The following is a 19,367-nucleotide window of genomic DNA, read 5'->3' on the forward strand; positions in this document are numbered from 1 at the left end:
GATGGCTTTGTATTCATCAAAAACACTCTCTACGTGTTTCACGACAAGAATCTGAAAACTGCTTTTTTCGTGTCCTGAAAACGTGGATTTTAGACACATACTAGGGTTTTTAAAATGTCATTTTAATTGGCATGAACTGGGACTTGCATTAGCATGCCTTTAATGCCTCTTCCAGATTGCAAGGATTTATGTTAAAGTGGTAAATAAAACAAATAAAATCCCAAGCCTGGCATACCCTATTACATATGTCTAAACAATCAAGCAGTAGTTATTATTCCATGCCTATTCATTGGAACCCAGCTAGTTTAACTTTTTTTTTTTTTTTTGCTAGTTCTCATACCATGATAGAATTGAAAATTAAGTACTGAATAAAATGCCTAGATTACATTCTTGAACAGAACAAATCTAATTTTCATGCTACTTTCCTTTCTGAATTTAGCACTGCAGAGGCTCCAGGCTTTACTGAATACAGGGCATAAAATCATCCTCTCCCCTTCTCTACCGTCATGCTTACCTATAAAATAAAAACTTCTGACTTCTCAAAAATATTGAAGAAATCATCCCTCTACTCGTCTCACTCACTCACTCCTCCTCACTACCTCTTTGGGACAGACTACATGTTAGAATTTGCTACTCACAAATGGCCTGGCCCCTCAATCCTTCCTTGGCCTTGTCTTATGAAGCTGCTTGTCCACAGGCCACGTGCCATCTTCTCCCCCCACGTGGTTCTCCCACAAACACAGAGTACAAAGAGCTCTTCTCTTGGCTGCTCAATTGTTAAGCTCAACTCAAGCAGAAGGAAGCAGGAAGTGTGCCAGCAGAAATGAAGGTGATTTTTTTCATCCCTGCCTCTTATAAAGATTCCCAATGGACCCAGCACTCTGATTATTCCACCCATACACACACACATACAGATAATTCTCATGTGTAAACCAAACGAATGAATGGCTAGAGAATACATCTGTACCTACTGCCTCTTTAAGTCAAGATTATAAAGGGTAACTTTAAAGAATATCTACAAAATTTTAAAACGTAGAACTTTCTTATGTCTTAATATGGCACCTAGATGGCAGTTTCTGACTTGGCCTCTCCCTGCTTCCCACAAAGCACACGTGGAGACATTGAAAGCGATGCAAACCCTTGACACTGAGATCTACCACTGTCACTGCTAGATTCTGGGGGTGGGGGTGGGGGGAGAATTTCAATCGACCACCAAGAAGCTCAACTGTGAATCAAAATTTAAGAACCAAAGCTTGTCTGTAGCTTGAAGTGAGGCAGAGCGACCACAGCCTGGGCCTCGGCCGAGAGACCCAAAGTCTGCATATAAGAACGCGGCAGAACAGAACTGCCACCCAGTCAGCTGGCTCTGCCTCTGGAAGCAGCCAGGGCACTCTAACCCCAGTACTTCTCTTTCCAGGACATTCTGAGAGTCCCCCAAAACTACAGGGCAGGTGGTGAAGGGGAAGCACCACATGTGTCAAGGGAACTCACTCACAATACACTGGAAAGTGCAGTTCTGGTTCCTAATGTATCGTGGGGGAATGGTATGGACAGAACATGGACCTGGTAAACAGACAAAACATCAGGACAGTTAGAGGTTGCTAGGCACTGGAAATTGGGCTGGGTACTGTGCACATGAAAGACCCCCCCAAGTGAACATGTGAGCTGGTCAATCCACCAACACCAAAATGTACATGATCTCCTGTCATCAACTCAGTTCTCACCTTACTGCATCTCTGCATAGCCAATGACACAGCAGGTCCCTTCCGCCCTGAAACATGCTCTTGACTTGATTTCCAGAACACCAGAGTCTGAGTTCTTCTCCTGCCTCTGCATCTCTGATCTGCACTGCTGAAGGACCCCAGGAATTGGTCCTTCTGACATATTCTTTGCTCTAGTTACAGTCAGAACCCAGGTGATGTCCTCTTGATCCTCAGCTAAATTCCATCTATATACGGATGACCCTACACTTACATCTCCAGCCTGGACTTCTGCCTTGAACTCCAGATCTGCACAGCCAGCTGCCCACCTGACACTGTCATTTAGTTATCTAACAGAATGTTCAAATCTTACCATATTTAAAAACCAACTCTGATCTCTCTGCCTCATCAACCCCAACTAGGCTCTACCCACCACTTTATCCATTTCAGACAGTGGTGGTTCCGTGTTCAGCTCCTCAGGACAACACTTCAGACTTGGACTCTTCCCTTTTCTCATGCCACATCCAATCCATCACCAAATTCTGTCACTTCACCTTTGAGATACATATCACACTATATAACCTGCCAATTCCTCATCACCTCCCCTATTCCCGACCTGTTGAAGAGAACATCTTTTGCCTGGACAACGTCAATAGATTCCTAACTCACCTCCCTGCTTTTACCTTTGCTCTTCTGCAATCTATTGTTTACATGGTGTTCTGCAGTCATTTTAAAACATAAGGCAGGGATTTCCCTGGTGACTCAGTGGTTAAGAATCCACCTGCCAATGCAAGGGAGACAGTTCGAACCCTGGGCTGGGAAGATCCCACATGCTGCAGCACAACTAAGCCCGTGTGCTACAACTACTGAGCTGGAGCGCCACAACTACTGGAGCCCACGTGCCTAGAGCCCATGCTCCACAACAAGAGGCCACCGCAGTAAGTAGCCCGAGCACTGCAAGAGTAGCCCCCGCTCTCCATAACTACAGAAAGCCCGCACACAGCAACAAAGACCCAACACAGCCAAAAATAAGTAAATAAATTTATTAAAAAAAAAAACCCACAAGTCAGTTCATTTCACTCCTCAGCTCCACCCTCCAGCATCTCTGCCCTGCTCAGCAGCCCTGTGCCCGCCTCCCACGCCTCCTCACTCATGTCCCTCTCACTTGCTCCGTCCCAACCGCATGGTGGCTTCCTGAACACACAGAGTATTCTCCTGCCTCAAGACTCTTGAACTTGCTCTCCTCTATAACCAGAATGCTTTCCCCTCAAATATCTGTAAGGTTTGCTCCCTCAACCCTTCCGGCTTTGGCTCAAATGTCAGAGAGCCTGTCTCTCTAACCCACATAAAAAGGCATCATAGAACTCTCATTTGCACCACTCCTGGGGCCTCTTTGCCCTGCTCACATGTTCTTTGACACCCTTATCTTCACGCATGTGTCACATTTTATCGTGTTTATGGTTGTCTCCCCCAACCAGAAATCTAAGCCCAGTCAGAGACAAGACTTTGTGTTTCTTCACTACACTCTCTGCAGTGCCCAAAACTGTGCCTGGCACAGACAGTGTGAACAAAGAATGCTGAATGACTGAATCCTTCCTTATTCCTCAATGAAGTTACAAATTCTCACGGGCACATACAAAGGTGCTATAACACCGGTGTCTTAGAAAAAAAGTCTCTGAAAGCTGTCCTCATAACTTGTACTAACAAAATTATTATCACTTAGCAAGATAAGATGAGAGAGGAGGGGAAAAGTCTTAAGCATGTACAGAGAAGAAAAAAAAAAGACAGTACATGAGGTTAAGATGAAAAGACAATAGACATGAAGAGGAATGATGATCAGTAAAGATGTTGGATGAGAAAACTAAAATCATGAGGTAAGAACTGAAGCTTGTACTAGAGGCCGGAACAAGCAGAATTAACAAGACAGAAATTGAAGTAATGGTTTATTTATTAACTTATTCAGCTACCGTATATTGAGGGCTACTATATGTCAGGCAGCGAACAAGGCAATGGAAATTCATTTTGGTGAACATGCAGTGAGATGAGCAAGCCCGTGTGGTGCTAGTGGGAGTCTAAGTTGGTAGCATCTTTTTGGAAACCACTGTGGCAATATGTATCATAAGAGCCTTAAAATGGGTAATCTCTGAGCCAATAATCTCATGTCTATGAAAGGAATATAAAGAAATAGATGTGATCATGGAGAGTTCATCATAGAATTTATATTAGAAATATATGTATAACTGTGTTATATATATTAAAATGTTAAAATATTAGAAACAATTGAGATACACGCAGTAGAGGAACTATCAGATAAGTATTAACAGCACCAAACAAGGGAGCTTTATGAAACCATTAATAAAAATAAATAGAAATGGCGGTAAGAACATTGAAAAAGTCACAATCCAATGTTAACTAGGAACACACGATAAATAACTATGTACGGATTGAGTTTACACATAGAAGCTCTTGTCTTTGAAGTCTGGAATTGAGAATTATATTCCTTATGCTTCAGGTACTGGATAAATTTTCATCAAAAAACACACATTACTCTAGTAATCAGAAATAAAGAATACTAAACAAAAATAAAAACGGGAACTGAATTTTTTATTTTCTTCCACATTAGAGCTTATTATATATTTCTAACCTATCCCAGTATAGTTCTCATATCCTAGAATTATCCACTCCAGTTTCATTATAATAAAGGATACAAGCAGGTTTATAGTTTTGCTCAAAACATGCTAAAGTTTTGTATTCCTACACTCTCACCCCAGATTTCTAAAACATTAGAGTATATATTTTGTCCTATAGCTGTTCTAAACTTACTGTTATATTCTCCTTTCATCACTAAGGAAGCAAAAGAATATGTAAAGATTCTATGCAAATCATCCAACAATTCACCATTCACTTCACTTCACGTACTGCATTCAAAAACAACTTTCTGACACAAATAAAAATAGTTTCTTGTTAAAATTTTTCAGGAAAAACAATATCACGATTGCAGTCACAGTTTCACGGTATACACACGTCAAAACTTGTCATTGCACAGTTGAAACGTTGTTCTGTCAATTTATACTTCAGTGAAGCTGCTAAATAAAACACAGTGAAACATAATCAAAAGGCTTGGAAGGTGGACAGACACACACAGAAGAAAAAGAACCACTCCTGAAATGCATCCGCAAGTTTATTTACAAATACAGTTGAACAGCAAGGCTCACTAGTTTCTGGAGAAAACTTCTGGCATACAAACCATGATGATTTTCCATGAGTGAAAAGCAGCAGCTTTCTAGTGGGAATGGCTTAGCGACAATTCTGGTGAAGAAAATCGAGCTCCCCTCATTAAGCAAATAAAATGTTATATAAGCTAAAAAAAAACACTTAATCATAACATTACATAAATGACGAGAAGGATACAGAAAGCAAATCTGGGAGTGGATTTTAGTGGAACTTTCCATCTGGTTCTGCATTAATTTAGTATACATTATAATAAACAGAGCAAATGCAATTACATATTTATATTAACTATTTCAAATACTGTTTCAGAACCCTTTAAAAAAAAAACAATAAAATAACCCTCTTCAAAACACCACTAGAAAGTCAAACTAGATCATTATCGGCCTCAAAAACCATATTTTGAAGTTCTTATTTTTTCCCTTGTGCTTTTATGATGCTGAATTCGAAAAGGAAATACTGCACTTTTCCCCACCCATAATTACCTTCTTATAAATAAACAACAAAAATACAGGTTCTACCAAGACTATAATGCTCTGATGTAATCTAAAGAGGCCAGAAAAAGTGTTATTCTTTTTAAAAAAGAGAGCAAAAGGCCATACAGCACGTATTTATAGATGTACATCAGCAGCAACCACCTCTTCTTCTATCTGCAACAGTGCTTTCGTGCGCAGGCTTACATCACATGGCGGTTGGCCGTCCAGCTGATCAGGCAAGGAGAGAAGAAAGACAAGTGCTTAGATTCAGAAACACTTCAGTATCACCGCCTGGGGTGCACAGAAGGAACTGCTCAGAGAACGACCCCACGAGGTAGAGAGAGTAACCCTGTTACTCACTTAGGATAAAGCTAGGCAAATCACACCTCTGGGTCCTACAAGTCTCTCTTTGCAAAGACGGAGGAGAAATCAACTGCTGATACAGAAACAAGTTACACTCAACTCTCTATTATTTGTACTGGAGGAGAGAAAAGGCATGGGCAATTTTTCCATGATTCCAAAAATCAGTTATGTTGGGGCTTTGGAATTTTGACTAAAGAGAGAAAAGCTGACACACACACACACTCCCCCCATTCCATGCCCAGCCTTGACACTCTCCAAGCTCAGTGCTGGAACCCGGGAAAGGCCTGCACCAACGGGCTAGGAAGGCTCAAAACATGGTGACAGATAAGAGAGAGTTGACTGGGCTGAAGCCATTGCCAAAGCACTCTTCACATAAAGGCCATATAAATACCTCAGAGCTCAAAAGCATATGGTTTTGCTGATACCACTTGTAACAAACACCCTTCCACAACAAGGAAGAAACACGTTACCAGCATCAAGGCTCGAAATATAAAAAGGAGGAATAGTTGTCTTCATGTAGCTAAAACGATATGCAATCTAATTACGCTATCCCATGTTTTATAACACGTAGGCAAAAACATACTTAGACACAGAATAGCATGGTAAGTTTTCAAAAAACTCAGTTTTTCCAAAAATGACACTGACACACTATGTAATCAGAATTAATGCTCTCCTTTTTAAACTACTGTATATATTGATAGTATATGATTATATAGCAATAAAGCATACACTGACTATTCTGTGTTACCTTTTAAAACCACAGTTTTTAAAGTTGGTCATATTCTGAATCACATAATCAGACCCCACTGGTAAATAACAGAAATCAGCTAGAATGATGAGGGGCCAATCCTTAGCCAAGAAACTGATGAGAGTCTACACAGGAGATTCATTTTCACCGTCTGTCTTGGTTGATTTGTATTTTGAGTCACCAGAAGTGTCTCCAGACTCTGAGCAGACCGCACCACACACCGTCCTGACTCCCTGGCACGCACCCTTCTCCGGTTCCTCCACCCTCCCTTGTGTGGCTGGAATCCTGAGCACTGACCCACTGACCCACTCACCGGACCCTCTTCGAAAGGGGATACCCTGAGATTCCTAAAGCCTGGAGCTCTAGGGCAGGGAGCTTGAAGGGGAGCTGGTCGTAGGTTCAGGAAAATGCATGGGAACCCGTGGTCTCTGTAAAAGGCTAGAAATTTTCTCCCTGATTTGCTCTCTTACATTTGAATCTGAGATAGCAGTCGTTGCAATACAGTTGGTTGTTTCGGATTCTGACTTCGGCTCCTGAGGACGAGCCTCCGAGGTCACGATCACAGGCCACACACTGGGAGACAAATGAAAATGAAAACAAAAAAGGAAACAACCACACTTAGCTCAAGAAAGCTTGGGGCACTCCCGGGAAAAAAAAATGAGCAAAATGCAGCATCTGAGCTCTTAGCTTCATTTCAGCAAAGGAAAAAAAAAAAAAAGCAAAAAGATAATTAGATTAAAATGAAGCCTGCCAGATGAGACATTAAAGAATTCATAAGACTAATTTTAAGAGCCAAGATATCATTCTAAATATAGCAAAAGAATAGAAATGATTCGTTGGTGGGCTTAAAGAAATTGAATCTTCCTTTCTCCCAGGGGGATGGAGAAAAGCACTGCAGGAAGGAATGGGTGAAGAGCTCTCTGCCCTGGGGTGGGCCACCCTGGCATTCCTACGGCACCAATTTGGTGAGTGTTCACTCATGGTGCTTTCCCTTCAAGGCCGGGTATTTTGGTTCCACGTGCTCAAACACTAATAATTTTGACTCATTCCGCTACGCTTAGGAACAACCCAAGCCAGAGACAGAAAAGCTTAAACAAGCCGAGCTCTGCAGGACTCCCGGATCGACACCTGGAATTTCTCTCTCTGGCCCAAGGCAAATTCAAGAATCAAGCAGATGTGTCTCAAAAGACAGATATTGTAAAATAAGGTTGTTATACAGCCTGACTTCTTTCTTATGTGCAAGAACTCCCCAAGTGCCAGCAGACTATGTAACTGTAAAAATACAATATTTTTCCTTTCATACTCTCCCTATACAAAACTAGGCTTTTGGACACTCAAAACTCACGTCCCCATGCTGTTAATAACCGTGGCAGCATGTTAGAGAAAGCATTTACGCACTGTAAATTTTACTGCTAGAATCTCAGATTGGAGATGGGAAGTGCATGGTGCTTCCAGGTTTAATTTTTGAAGTCAGGTTCAAGGTTGGAGGACGCAGTAGCAGAAGCAGGCCATGTGTGACTCACAGCGCAGCACAGCCCGACAGAGGCAGCACCTAACCGGTTAGTGGCAGGTCCGCACCCAGCGCTCAAAGAAGCCATGCTCTCTCCCAGCAAAGCGTGGCGGGCCTGCAGGCTGCTTAGCTCAGTCTCACCTTAAAACAATGCAAATGGTAACAAAGACCCAGGGACTCGATGATCATGGCGGCTCCTTTGCCCAGAACATTATGGCAGTAGGAGCACACGCGCTTCCCACTGACCGACCTAGATGTAGAACAAGAACGGAAGGGAGGCTTTCATCCATGTAGCTCAAAGCTCTTATCTAAAAAAATCACACTCTGGTATGAACATGAATCCTAGTTTATGAATGTCTTCATATATCTGCGGGAGGAAACTTTCACCAGCTAAGCAAAGTATGCCTCGATTATACCATACCTTGAAGGGCCTCCACAGTGGCTCTGGAACCTCTGACACCTCCTCACATAAACGAACAACTTCCGTGGAATCAGTCCACGCTGCTCTTCGCGATGCTATTGCCCTTAGACCACACCTGTACGCGGCAACAGTCTCCCCTTCCTCTAACCCAGCCAACATCTTCCCAGGTAAATCCACCAAGGCATAGCTCTGATCGTGTCTTCTGCTCATCGAACACTGAAAAGAGCAGCCCCAACTTCTTCCGAGAGGCACTGCAAGTCTATTCAAGCTACTGTCTCAGTCTTACTTTTGCAACCTCTTTCTCATTCACCCGATATTCTAGGTAAACAGAAGTATCAGTGCTTTCCTGACGGTGCCTCTGGCTTACAGGACTGCCTCTGTGGAGAATGACATGAAAACTGCCCAACAGCTACCATTTAGATAGGTAAGGCGGGTTTCGACTTTCCTTTGTTTACAAGTCTTATCTCCTCTCCCAGGCAGGAAGGTGAAGGCTACTTCTTATCTTTGCATCGCACAGGACTGGCACAGCACTTCAGTGACACTGGAAAAGGCACGGCTGCTGAGTACCTCATGTTAGAGCATCACGTGCTCTACACAGAGACCTTTTCAGGGCAGTGAAGTCCACAGCCCCGTTTCCTTTGTGCTTTCTGAGGGCAGGGTTCTCAGTAAGTAAACGGGTGCTCTCTCCTCTGCCTTCCCCCTACTCTGTGGCTCTTATTTTCCCTCCAAATTTACCAAAATCCTCATATCTTCTTAATTCAAACTCCCTGATACACATTTTGTAAATCCTGGCACATGCAACATTTTAGCTGGATAAAAATACCTTCCCTGAACAAAATCCTTTAGTTGATAGCTTTAAAAAAAATCCTAATATTAATCATTGTTTTTCTACTTTTCAGTATTTCATTGACAATAAAAAGTAGTACAGGCCAGAAGAACTCTCTTCAGGTCTCAACAGAAACACCGCTGTACGTGGCTTCATGAAGCATCAGTGATCTGTGGAGAAGCTACCCAGATCTAACACCCCAACACATGTTGATACCTGAGCTTTAGTCCATATCAAAAGGCAAGCATCAGGACCCACCACTATAACTCTCACACAGTTCCCACGGCATATGACCCGCAGAATTCAGTTGATGTAGTCTGAGCAAGATGTTGGAAAACCAGATAAGAGACAAGCAATGGTTTCGGAAAACAAAAACCCAAAATGCCACCTCTAACAAGAATTTTTTAAGCCAGCTTGTGCAAGGTTCCACAGATGATGGGGCTGGGTTATAATGCTTTCCTTTTACACTCGGTTCCTATAAAATGAGTTTATACTATAATCTCATTAAAACAGTCAAAGAATTTACAATACTGCTTTCACTCATCAAATTTGTCATGCATTCATGAGGTGGTGTATATTTTTATGATTCCACATTGAGAACTATTCAGGTCCATCTACATCTAAGACACGGACCGTAGGCCCAAGTAGTAAATGAGACACTGGAAGTGAAGTAAACATTTTAAAGGCCTTCAAAGGCTGCATAAGACATCCATAAATGCTCTTGGGTCGGCATGGAAAGATATGAAGGAAGCCTTCTGAATTGATTTGGGAAAGGAACACTGACTTTGACACACTCAAAAAGGCTTGTTTTTCTTTTTCATTGGAAAGCTTGGACAAGATTCGGGGAATGTTTTAATGAAAAACTACCCTCTTGAGACTAAGGAAACAATAAGGAAAACCCAAAGGGCCTTACCTGTTGCGTGGCTGGGAGCCTGGCTGCGGAGCCACAGGGGAATGGCTGCGTGGTGTGGGGGACGGGGCGGTGGTCTTCACAGAACCAGCTGAGGGAGGGGGGACGCTGGAGGAGGGGTTCCGCATGTAGGCACGGTTCGATGTGGACAGCAGCTGCGGTGGGGGGCGACTGAAGTCTTGCACGGAGGAAGAGGCATAGACTCCTGAAGGCTGACTGAGCCAAGGTGACTGTCGCCAAGAATTGGTTCTTGGGGAATCCAGGTTATCTAGAGATTCACCTCTGAAACGCAGAAAGGAGTCACCCAAGTTATATAACACGTTCAGCTAGAAATCCATTTAACACCATTACAGTCATTAAAATATCCATGTATTTTATAAGCAGGTACGAATTTAACAAGTCCAGTCACATATAAAATTACCTTTAACAACTAAAGTTCCTTTTCGTCAGAGGCACCATGATGTTTCATATTCGATGAAGCGTCATTTATCTTTTTTTGTTTTTATTTACTTGCCACTTAGACAAAAATACCAAAGTGGAAAGTAATATACTAAGAAAAATATTTTTTAAAATAAAACACTAAGACAAAGAAGACACGCATGTACCTTTTAACTCTTCAACTGTTTAAACGTATCAACCTTAATTTTTTAAACCCAACCCCAAAAAACACCTTTTTTAGGCACTTACAGCCGTCAGGTATTAGACAAAACACTGTCATAAAAATATTAAGATTATTTAATCTTAAACAATACAATACCTGATTTTTTTAGATTTCACAGAAGCTAATTTGTCCATAGTAAAAAGAACTAGTCAGTGGTAGACCTGGCTCTCAAACCAAAGTCTCCCTGATTCCAAAGTAACCCAAGTCATTCCTACTGAGCAGCCCTCTTCCACTCACCACCCAAAACTCTGAAGTTAAACAACTGTTTAATGTCCACATTACAGAAGCATTTGCCAGCCACTTCTCTTAAATTGAATATGCATTTAAAATAGGATTTAGCTCACTAACTGATTTAAAAACAATGTTTGGAAAAAAATCTCTCTTAAGTGAAGTTACGTATTTAGCATTAATTATGATCTACAAACACTGACTCCAAATTAGGGGAGTTTTTTCCTGCTGTTACTTACCAGGGTGCCACTATTTATTTAATGAGCACTAAGTACACTCTTATTAGTAAATACTTTGATTCTCTTTTTTTCTGCTACTGATATTATATAAATATACAAACTTAAAGTCATCTTTGTATACTTATCCAAATATACCCAGAAGAAAAAGCGCCAGAAACTAAACTGCTCACAGGGTGTAGGCAAAAATTTTGGCTTAATAAACATTAAAAAACTGCTCACCTAGTTAGGAGCAAGAGTTCCTGTTTCCCTATACAACTGTCAACACTAGATTTAATCAACTGTTTAACTCTCTACAAATCCCGTAAGCAAGGTGTACCATTGTTTTAGGAGTAGTGTTGATCTGTTCCGTGCTTACTGCCTTTCTTCCTTTTTCTATGAACCATCTGTTCACAACACTTGTCTATGTTTCTATAAAGTTGTCAGGGTTTATTTAGTGATTTTTCAGGAGTTATTTTTACATTGAGGAAATTAGCCCTTTGTCTGCGTTGTCAGTAATTTTCCTCAGTTTGTCAGCTGTGGAAATACTAAATAAAAATAGCTTCAGGATTCACTTACCCAAGATATATCTGTTTAGTTCATCCTCTCATCTCCAATTAATTTATCTCTATATTTTCCTTAAAGTTACAAAAATTAGGTGTCTACGCTTTGTGAACACTATTTTCATGATTCCAATCTAACCGTTATCTCATTATAAACAGAGGCTTAATTTTTTTTTTAGTTCAGTATCCAAGGAAGCACTAAAAGCCACATCAATTATTTAAGTGCCTGAATCACACATCAGAGCCCCACTTGCAGCCTGGCCACCTAGTAGCCATGTGGTTTTGTCCCAGTGCATTCCTTGCTCAAGTCACAGCTTCTCTGCATGGAAAAGCAGAATTACTATCCCTGCCTCAAGACGTTCTTTCCAGATTAAGTGAGATGATGTAGAAAAAGCACCCGGCCTGTGTCTGGCACTAATCAGTGCTCCGTGACAAGTGCCCAATGACATCTGCTCTCCTTCTCTTTCTCCCACTAAATCTTACATACGAGAAGAAATGATGACATCTCTTGTGTCAAAAGTAGCCGGCACGTCTCGAAACTAAATATTTGCACCTTAGTACAGAAGGGGAAATAACTCCAAAGATGTCTCGCACCTTCTCATAATCCCAGGCAGACAAATAGGCTCTTTATTGATGCTGGAACTGCGCTGTCTGATCCAGCTGTTGTCATCATAAAGGGATGTTCTCTTCCTCATTTCTAGAAGGATTTGTTGTCTCTCCAACTCCGTTCCCGACGGGACTTGTTCCTTCTTGGAGCTCTTCTGTGATGAGCTACTGTTCCCAGTTTGGTCTAAATATCTATTGCTTCCTAAATTTAAAACATCAAAAGCTGCAGCTTAGCACATTAAAAAAGGATGGTGCATAAATCTCCAAATACAGTGAAGCAAAGAATAATGTGACATTGGGCACACAGGCTCATATTATCAATTCTCAATGAGGCTGCTGCCTCGGAACATAAAGGAACAGTCTCCTGTCCCTAGAAGTTCCAACTCCACACGCAGAGGCATACCAGGGGGCTGCCTAAAAAGGAAACAACCAGCCTTGATTTCAGCAGTATTAAATTACAAACTGCTCATCTAGAACATTTCTCTTCCACTATTTCTTTCCTTCCTAAATTAAAATCAATCAAGCACCTGTACATTGAATGCTTGCTGTAACAACTCTGCAAGGGAACAGGGTGCTCTATTCTTTCAAAAAATGTACACTGCCCCTGAGGAGAGAGCAAAGACATAAATGCATGCATCTCCAGCTAATATAGCTCGAGTCTTCATGGTATAAGTCACAGAATAAGTCATGACCAAATCATAGGAATGAGAGCACATTCAATCACCAAAATGGCTTTTGTGAAATCGAAAAATAGCCAAGAATCCAAACGATAACCAAGGAATGTTATCAGACTTGCATCTCCTGAAAGGGAACCGACAGAGCTATAATTTGGATGTTGAATTTATAAAAGACAGTTAAGTCAGGTTTTATCCTGAAGGGTTTTGTCTCCTTGGATTTGCTGATTAATTCCTGATTTGGGTAAAACATCCATAACTTTGAAGTATCCTCCCCATCTTAATTTGGATTAGGAAATTTCATCTCAGGATTTATTTTCTTTTGCTCTCCAGATTCACTGCTATTGTCGTTCTTTCAAAATTCATTCTGCCTTGGTTTATCTTCCAGTAAGCAATGAACGAGGCCACCAAAAGTTTCTTGTATGCAGCTATGTTTACATTGGTGTATACACACAGTTAATCAATTTACTCAGATTTGGAATAAAATATTTTCTATATTAAAGATGCCTTATTGGCATAAACAAGTTTTTCAATAAAATATTTGATAATGTCTACCGTGTGCTATATAGGAGCTTATAGCTAGTAAAGAGGAGAAAACTTACATACAAAAATAGTCAGATTAATAACACAAGTCACAAATATTAAGAAGACCATTTCGGAGAGTCACACTTGCTATTACTAACAGGTCAAGTATGCAAAAGAGAACATGATCACTGCCGGTTAAAAATGTTTCATGGCAGACTGGAGTACTTAAACTTTAATTTTAATGGTGGCTTAGGGGCAAATTCAGGGGACGAGAAACTGGAAATCCAAACCGGTAACGCTAGAGGAACCAGATCAGAAAGCATCTGATAAGTTGGAAAATGAGAGAGACAACAATTTGGTTATAGTTAAGGGCCACTAACGGGGAAAACAGCAAAACAGACTGAAAAATTAAACTAGGACCAGATAATGGAAGGTCCTCTGTGTTAAGGGAAAAGGGGTGATCACAGAACCTACTAGAAACTGGAAATTCCACAAGCTTTAAGCAGAGCTGATACACTGGCTGCCATCAGACTGGGGGGCCTATGGATCTTGTCTGGCTCACAGAGGGTGGCAAAATCTGTAAATTCCGTGTCAAACACTTACAAGATAACATAAAAATCCAGACTTTTTTTTTTTTTACCTCTATCTTACTACAAAAAGATTTGGGAATCACAGGTTTGAAACTTCCCACATGGCAGTGACAAGCTGGAGTCAGGGAGTGGCCTTCCACTTAAATGGGCATGTCCACCAGGTTCACCTCAATCTTCACCTGGATCTTCATTCATTTACATAACTGACCAGCACCCTATTTACTCAAAGCCTGGTATGCAAACCCTGCTTAAAATGGTGCTTTCAATTAGTTTTCTTCCCTTAGTTACATAATTTCAGTTAACATGTGTTCCTAGAAATACACTTTATACTAAAAATATCAGGTTCCAAATTGTTCTTGCCAAGTTAGTGAAATCATCATTTTGAATTTTTTGACATCTTGTCATCTGAATGTCCAATTTCAGGTTTATGTGCAATTTCAGGTTTATATACAATCTCCCTGGTACTCTGCATAAAACTTTTCTGTCCCAATTCTTTGGTAGCAAGAAGAAATCCACATACAAAATGGTATTAGCATGACTTTGCAAAATTTCCACCTATTTCCTTAGCTATTTATAACCATTTTAATCTTACACTACTCCCTCCATTATAAAGTAAAGCCAAAATAAGCACAAGATAATTTTGTTCTTATACGCAAATGCTAAAAATCCGTAGTATTTTAAGTATGTAATTTTAATGAAACTGAAATATCCTGACCTTAAAAATACTGATCATAGGGTGTGATAGCATAACTAAGAAATTGTGCTAAAAATTTCTGGAAAAATTCACATTTACCATTTTTATTAGTGGTGTAATCATCCAGTTCAGTAGTGGATTTGGATTTATTCCTAAAACACAGAACACATTACACACATCTCATTAAAAACATCCTTTTCATATTTATCAAGTAAGAACACCAAAAAGATTACTTTTTAAAGCAGTTGATTTATTTCCCATGTCTGTTGAGAGCCATATTTATTTTCATACCAAAGAATTGTTCATGTTGCACAAACTAGCAGAAAACAGTGACATCTCTAAAGAGAAAAGAGCTTGATGCTAGAAACAAAGAGAAGCATGTGAAAATCTTCTCCAGTTTGATGACAGTTAAAGCCTATGATTTTTTTTGGCCAACTTGAATACTTTGACTCTCTTCTTTTCCAGATATCAATCTTACCAGGCTGTACAAAGCATCTGTCATCAGATCACCTAACATCAGACTGTCAACACTTCCTTCATACTGCCCGGGGGTCAATAAGTTCACTTTGGAGGCATTCGGGTCCCACTCTGAAACAGCAACTCACCAAATGCTATCCTAACCTTCCAAAGAGGCACTGGAGTACTCTTGGCTTAGGCAACTTCTGAAAAGGCCTGACTCTGTGATGATAAATTCTGGGTTCATATATTAATACCTGCTCGTCTCTTTCTCACTCTCCTAGGCACAATAACTTCAAATACTAGTAACAATAATGAATAATAATATATTACATAATATACATTATCATACATATGTATATGCAGACAATGTTTATAACATGTCAATACAACGTATAATCATGGGTAACACACAATGTATCACAACTGTTAGCAACACTCATGAATGGTTTCATTTGTATTAACACAGAAGAAAATAATTTTAATGCATGGATGTCTAGCTATACTCCTTAATGCCTCTAGGGATGCTTTATCACAACTGCCAGGATTCCTTAAGTTTCCTTTCCCTGAAATCTAATTATTTTCTCAAGGTAATGAGCTACATACATAAAGCTTATTTATATATATAAATAAGTCATAGCTTTAAAAAAGGGAGATACAGGTTTTAATGATCTAAAGTTACCCAGAAACATTCACTATAAACAAGGTCATCCCTCACTAGAATTTTTTTCTAGCTTAATGTCAGCCCATTACTACTTTTGTGTATTTTGCTTTTCTTTTCCCTATCTACTCTGAGCCCTATTTAGTCATCCTGATTGGCTATAGAGATGAGTCTTTCCTTATCTCTAAGGCAAACTTCCTTAGTAAGAAATTTTAGCTGTGGAAACACAAACTAATGGTCATAGGCCAGATATATATAGACAGACTTTTCAGAAGTCCTTAGTGATTTCAAGAGAGCAAAGAATTTTTAAATTACTTTAAAATATTAAATTTAATGTTTTAGGAAATATATAACTTTTCAGGTATCCTATCTTCTTTCCCTGAAACTGACCAGTAGTTCAAATCAAACTAAGAGGAAGGCTACAATTCTCATTTCAGATGTCCACATGGAACTTCTGGTAAGCTTATGCCATTGCTTACAATTTCTTTAAAATAAAGCTTCAGGTAGACTGCAAAAATGAACACAAGTCTTATTCTGTGTCCATTCCCCCTTGTACTGTGGCTCCTCTCACGAAGAGGTAGGGTTTTTCTCCACTCCGTGAACTCGGGCTGGCCTTGTGACTTTAGATAACAGCATGTGGCAGAAGCGACGGTGTGCCAAGTAAGACCTTAGACTGCAAAGTGCCTCGCACACTTCCTCTCTTTACTTCTCTCCCTTTTCTCTGTCCAGCCACAGGTGGAGAAGACTGTACTGGCTTGCTGGATGTTAAAAGACACATGGCCTAGTTGCTCTCATTGTCCCAGCTGCCAGCCAGTCAACTCCCAGAAGTAGAATTGCTTAGTAAACTGGTGGTAGATGCATCTGGAACTCAATCAACTAAAAGAACCAACAATTGAGTTTAGCCCAAAATGCTGAACCGTGAAATCAGAGGTCAACTAAGCTTAGGGGTATTTGGTTACACAGCAAAAGTCAGTTGATACAAAGATCAACCAGCAGGATATCTTTGTATCCCACAAAAGAGTAAGTGCTAAAGTAGTCCTGCAAAACATCTACACAAGCCCTCAAATGTTCTTCTGAAGCCAATTACTCCAACCAAATTACTATTAAAGTTCTACACACCTGTCACTAGGAAGCAAACCTGAAGATTCTTCTTCTCTCTTTGATATATCATAGGAATCAACAGGCCTAAAAGATGGAAAAAAGAGTTTATGGTCAAAATATTAGACTTCAATGCTTTCCCAGCGTTTAAGAAATGGATATCAAAATAATGTTATTCTAGACTCTTTATGAGAATGGTCTCCGAATTGAAAACTAAACATACAGAAGTATTCCAATCCATCCCTGCAGAAAACAGACCCACTACCACCAACAGACATTTGCAATTCATTCATTCCACAAACAGACGCTGAGTGCCTGCTATGTTCCAGTACTATTCCAGGGCAGGGCTACCTAAGTACACAAAACAAACTTACTGGCCTCATAATACATTTTAGTGGGATGGTCAGGTTAACAGACAAGCAAATAAATGCATAATGTAAAACAGACAAGGGCATACTAGAGAGAAGGGGTGGGGGGAAGAGGCATGTATTTCAGGTGAGGTATTCCGGAAAGCCTGAGAAGGTGACATTGGAGCAGAGATTTAAAGAAAATAAGTAAGCCACACAAATGCGAGGGAAGACTTTTCTGAGTACGGGGACTTGAAAATGCAAAAGTCCCGGTACAGAATAAGTCAGATGTTTTCATGGAAGGAAAAGGAGGCCAGTGTGACTGTAAGCGACCAAGTGAGGGGAGGAGTGGTAGGAAGCTGGGTAGACCAGAAGGCCAAGACACATCAGCTCATCCAAGCCATTGGGGCCATGGAGGGGACTTTGGATGATGTTCTAATGTGACAGGAAGTCATTTGGGAACTTTGAGCAGAGAAGTAAGTGGTAGGAAGCTGGGTAGACCAGAAGGCTGAGACTCAGCAGCTCATCCAAGCCATTGGGGCCATGAGAGGACCTTGGATGATGTTCTAATGTGACAGGAAGTCATGTGGGAACTTAGAGCAGAGAAGTAAGGTGACAGGATCAGACTGACAGTGGAAAGGGTTCGCTCTGCTTGTGCTGCCTGTGTAGAGGACGGATGGTGGGGAGCAGGAGGACCAGTTAGGTGCCTCTGAAGTAGGGAATGGATACAGCTAAGCCAAGCCAATTGAAAAATGACACATGCCCTTTGGCCATGGGGACAGACCTTCTGTACTGGTATATTTTGATGGAAGTTTCCCTCTCTCTCTCTGCCTGGCGCTTCTGCTCGTCTGCCTCCGCCTGACGCCACTTCTGCTCCTGCTCTTCCTGATACTGCTCTTCCTTCAGTTTCCTCTCTCTCTCAAGAGCAAGCTGTTCCTGCAGCTTCTTCCTTTGGTCCTCATCTTCCTCTTGCTGCTGCTGCTTCGATGCCTCCTCTGCCCGGGTTCCTTCCCTGTCGGGTGCCTTGGACTCTTCACCCCAGGTGGCAAGGGCAGGCTCCCGTGTGGTCAGAGAAATGCTGTTTGAGTTCAGGACCATCAGTTCCTACGTGACCAGGGAGAAAAGAAACCCGTCTAAATCTGTGCCTTTCTATAATTCCATGAAGATATGTCTATGTTCAGTTTTAAAGGATATTTAGTGCAGTTGGCCTAGCATTCCACTTGAAATAATGTTAAAAGTTTTATCAATAGCAAAAACACATGTGGGGAGTGGAGCTGTAACACAGAAGAGGAGGATGCACTTAAAGCCTACTGCTAGGATTATTTAGTGATACAGTAGAGAAACTAGGAAAAAGGCTGAAATACCAAAGCGAAATTTTGACAAACCAGAGCCTAGTATTTTCAAAGAGTTTCATAGGTGAATGTGTGACAAAAGCCAAGTGAAATGGGGTAGCTTCCATTTTATAGCGAATTTCACCAACGAGGTAGAAAAGGAAGAAGAGGGCATGGTCCAGCACTACCTCATTCAAGTACTTGGAATTCTCTCTCTCAGCCTCCTGCTGAGCCCTCTGCCACTCTTCCCTTAGTTTCTCCTGTTCACGTTGATATTTTTCCTATGAGAGAAGATGGCATATTAATTAGTTAATTAATAGGTTAGTGATGTTAAACAAACTTTCATTCACATTTTGGCTAACTCTACCCTTCACCTCCATCTTTAAAGACAGAGCTATTGGTTTAACCAATCAGATCTGTACCCCTAAAGTAGAAAGTAGCTTATATTGAGCTAAATGCAGATTTGGGAAAGGGCAGACACTCAGAATTAAACCCATATCCACCCTTTACCATGGCAGTAATTCATGGAAGCCCCT

General features: G+C 40.8%; 1 protein-coding gene across 8 annotated transcripts in view; it reads right to left on the reverse strand.

Annotated features, from left to right (window-relative positions):
- Nucleotides 1–4,868: 4,868 nt before the first annotated feature.
- LMO7 (LIM domain 7) overlaps nucleotides 4,869–19,367 on the reverse strand; it is a 193,826-nt gene continuing 179,327 nt past the window's right edge. For all 8 annotated transcript variants that reach the window (XM_057707242.1, XM_057707248.1, XM_057707240.1 and 5 more), the window contains 9 exons: nucleotides 19,020–19,112; nucleotides 18,285–18,604; nucleotides 17,175–17,240; nucleotides 15,038–15,090; nucleotides 12,444–12,657; nucleotides 10,186–10,464; nucleotides 8,167–8,275; nucleotides 6,986–7,088; nucleotides 4,869–5,632 (listed from right to left, as the gene is read on the reverse strand). In XM_057707242.1, coding sequence (XP_057563225.1) covers nucleotides 5,610–5,632; nucleotides 6,986–7,088; nucleotides 8,167–8,275; nucleotides 10,186–10,464; nucleotides 12,444–12,657; nucleotides 15,038–15,090; nucleotides 17,175–17,240; nucleotides 18,285–18,604; nucleotides 19,020–19,112 — 1,260 coding nt within the window. In that variant the 3' untranslated portion in view covers nucleotides 4,869–5,609. The remainder of the gene's footprint in view (nucleotides 5,633–6,985; nucleotides 7,089–8,166; nucleotides 8,276–10,185; nucleotides 10,465–12,443; nucleotides 12,658–15,037; nucleotides 15,091–17,174; nucleotides 17,241–18,284; nucleotides 18,605–19,019; nucleotides 19,113–19,367) is intronic.

Source organism: Hippopotamus amphibius, chromosome 14 (assembly GCF_030028045.1).
Source record: "Hippopotamus amphibius kiboko isolate mHipAmp2 chromosome 14, mHipAmp2.hap2, whole genome shotgun sequence".
Lineage (NCBI taxonomy): Eukaryota > Metazoa > Chordata > Mammalia > Artiodactyla > Hippopotamidae > Hippopotamus > Hippopotamus amphibius.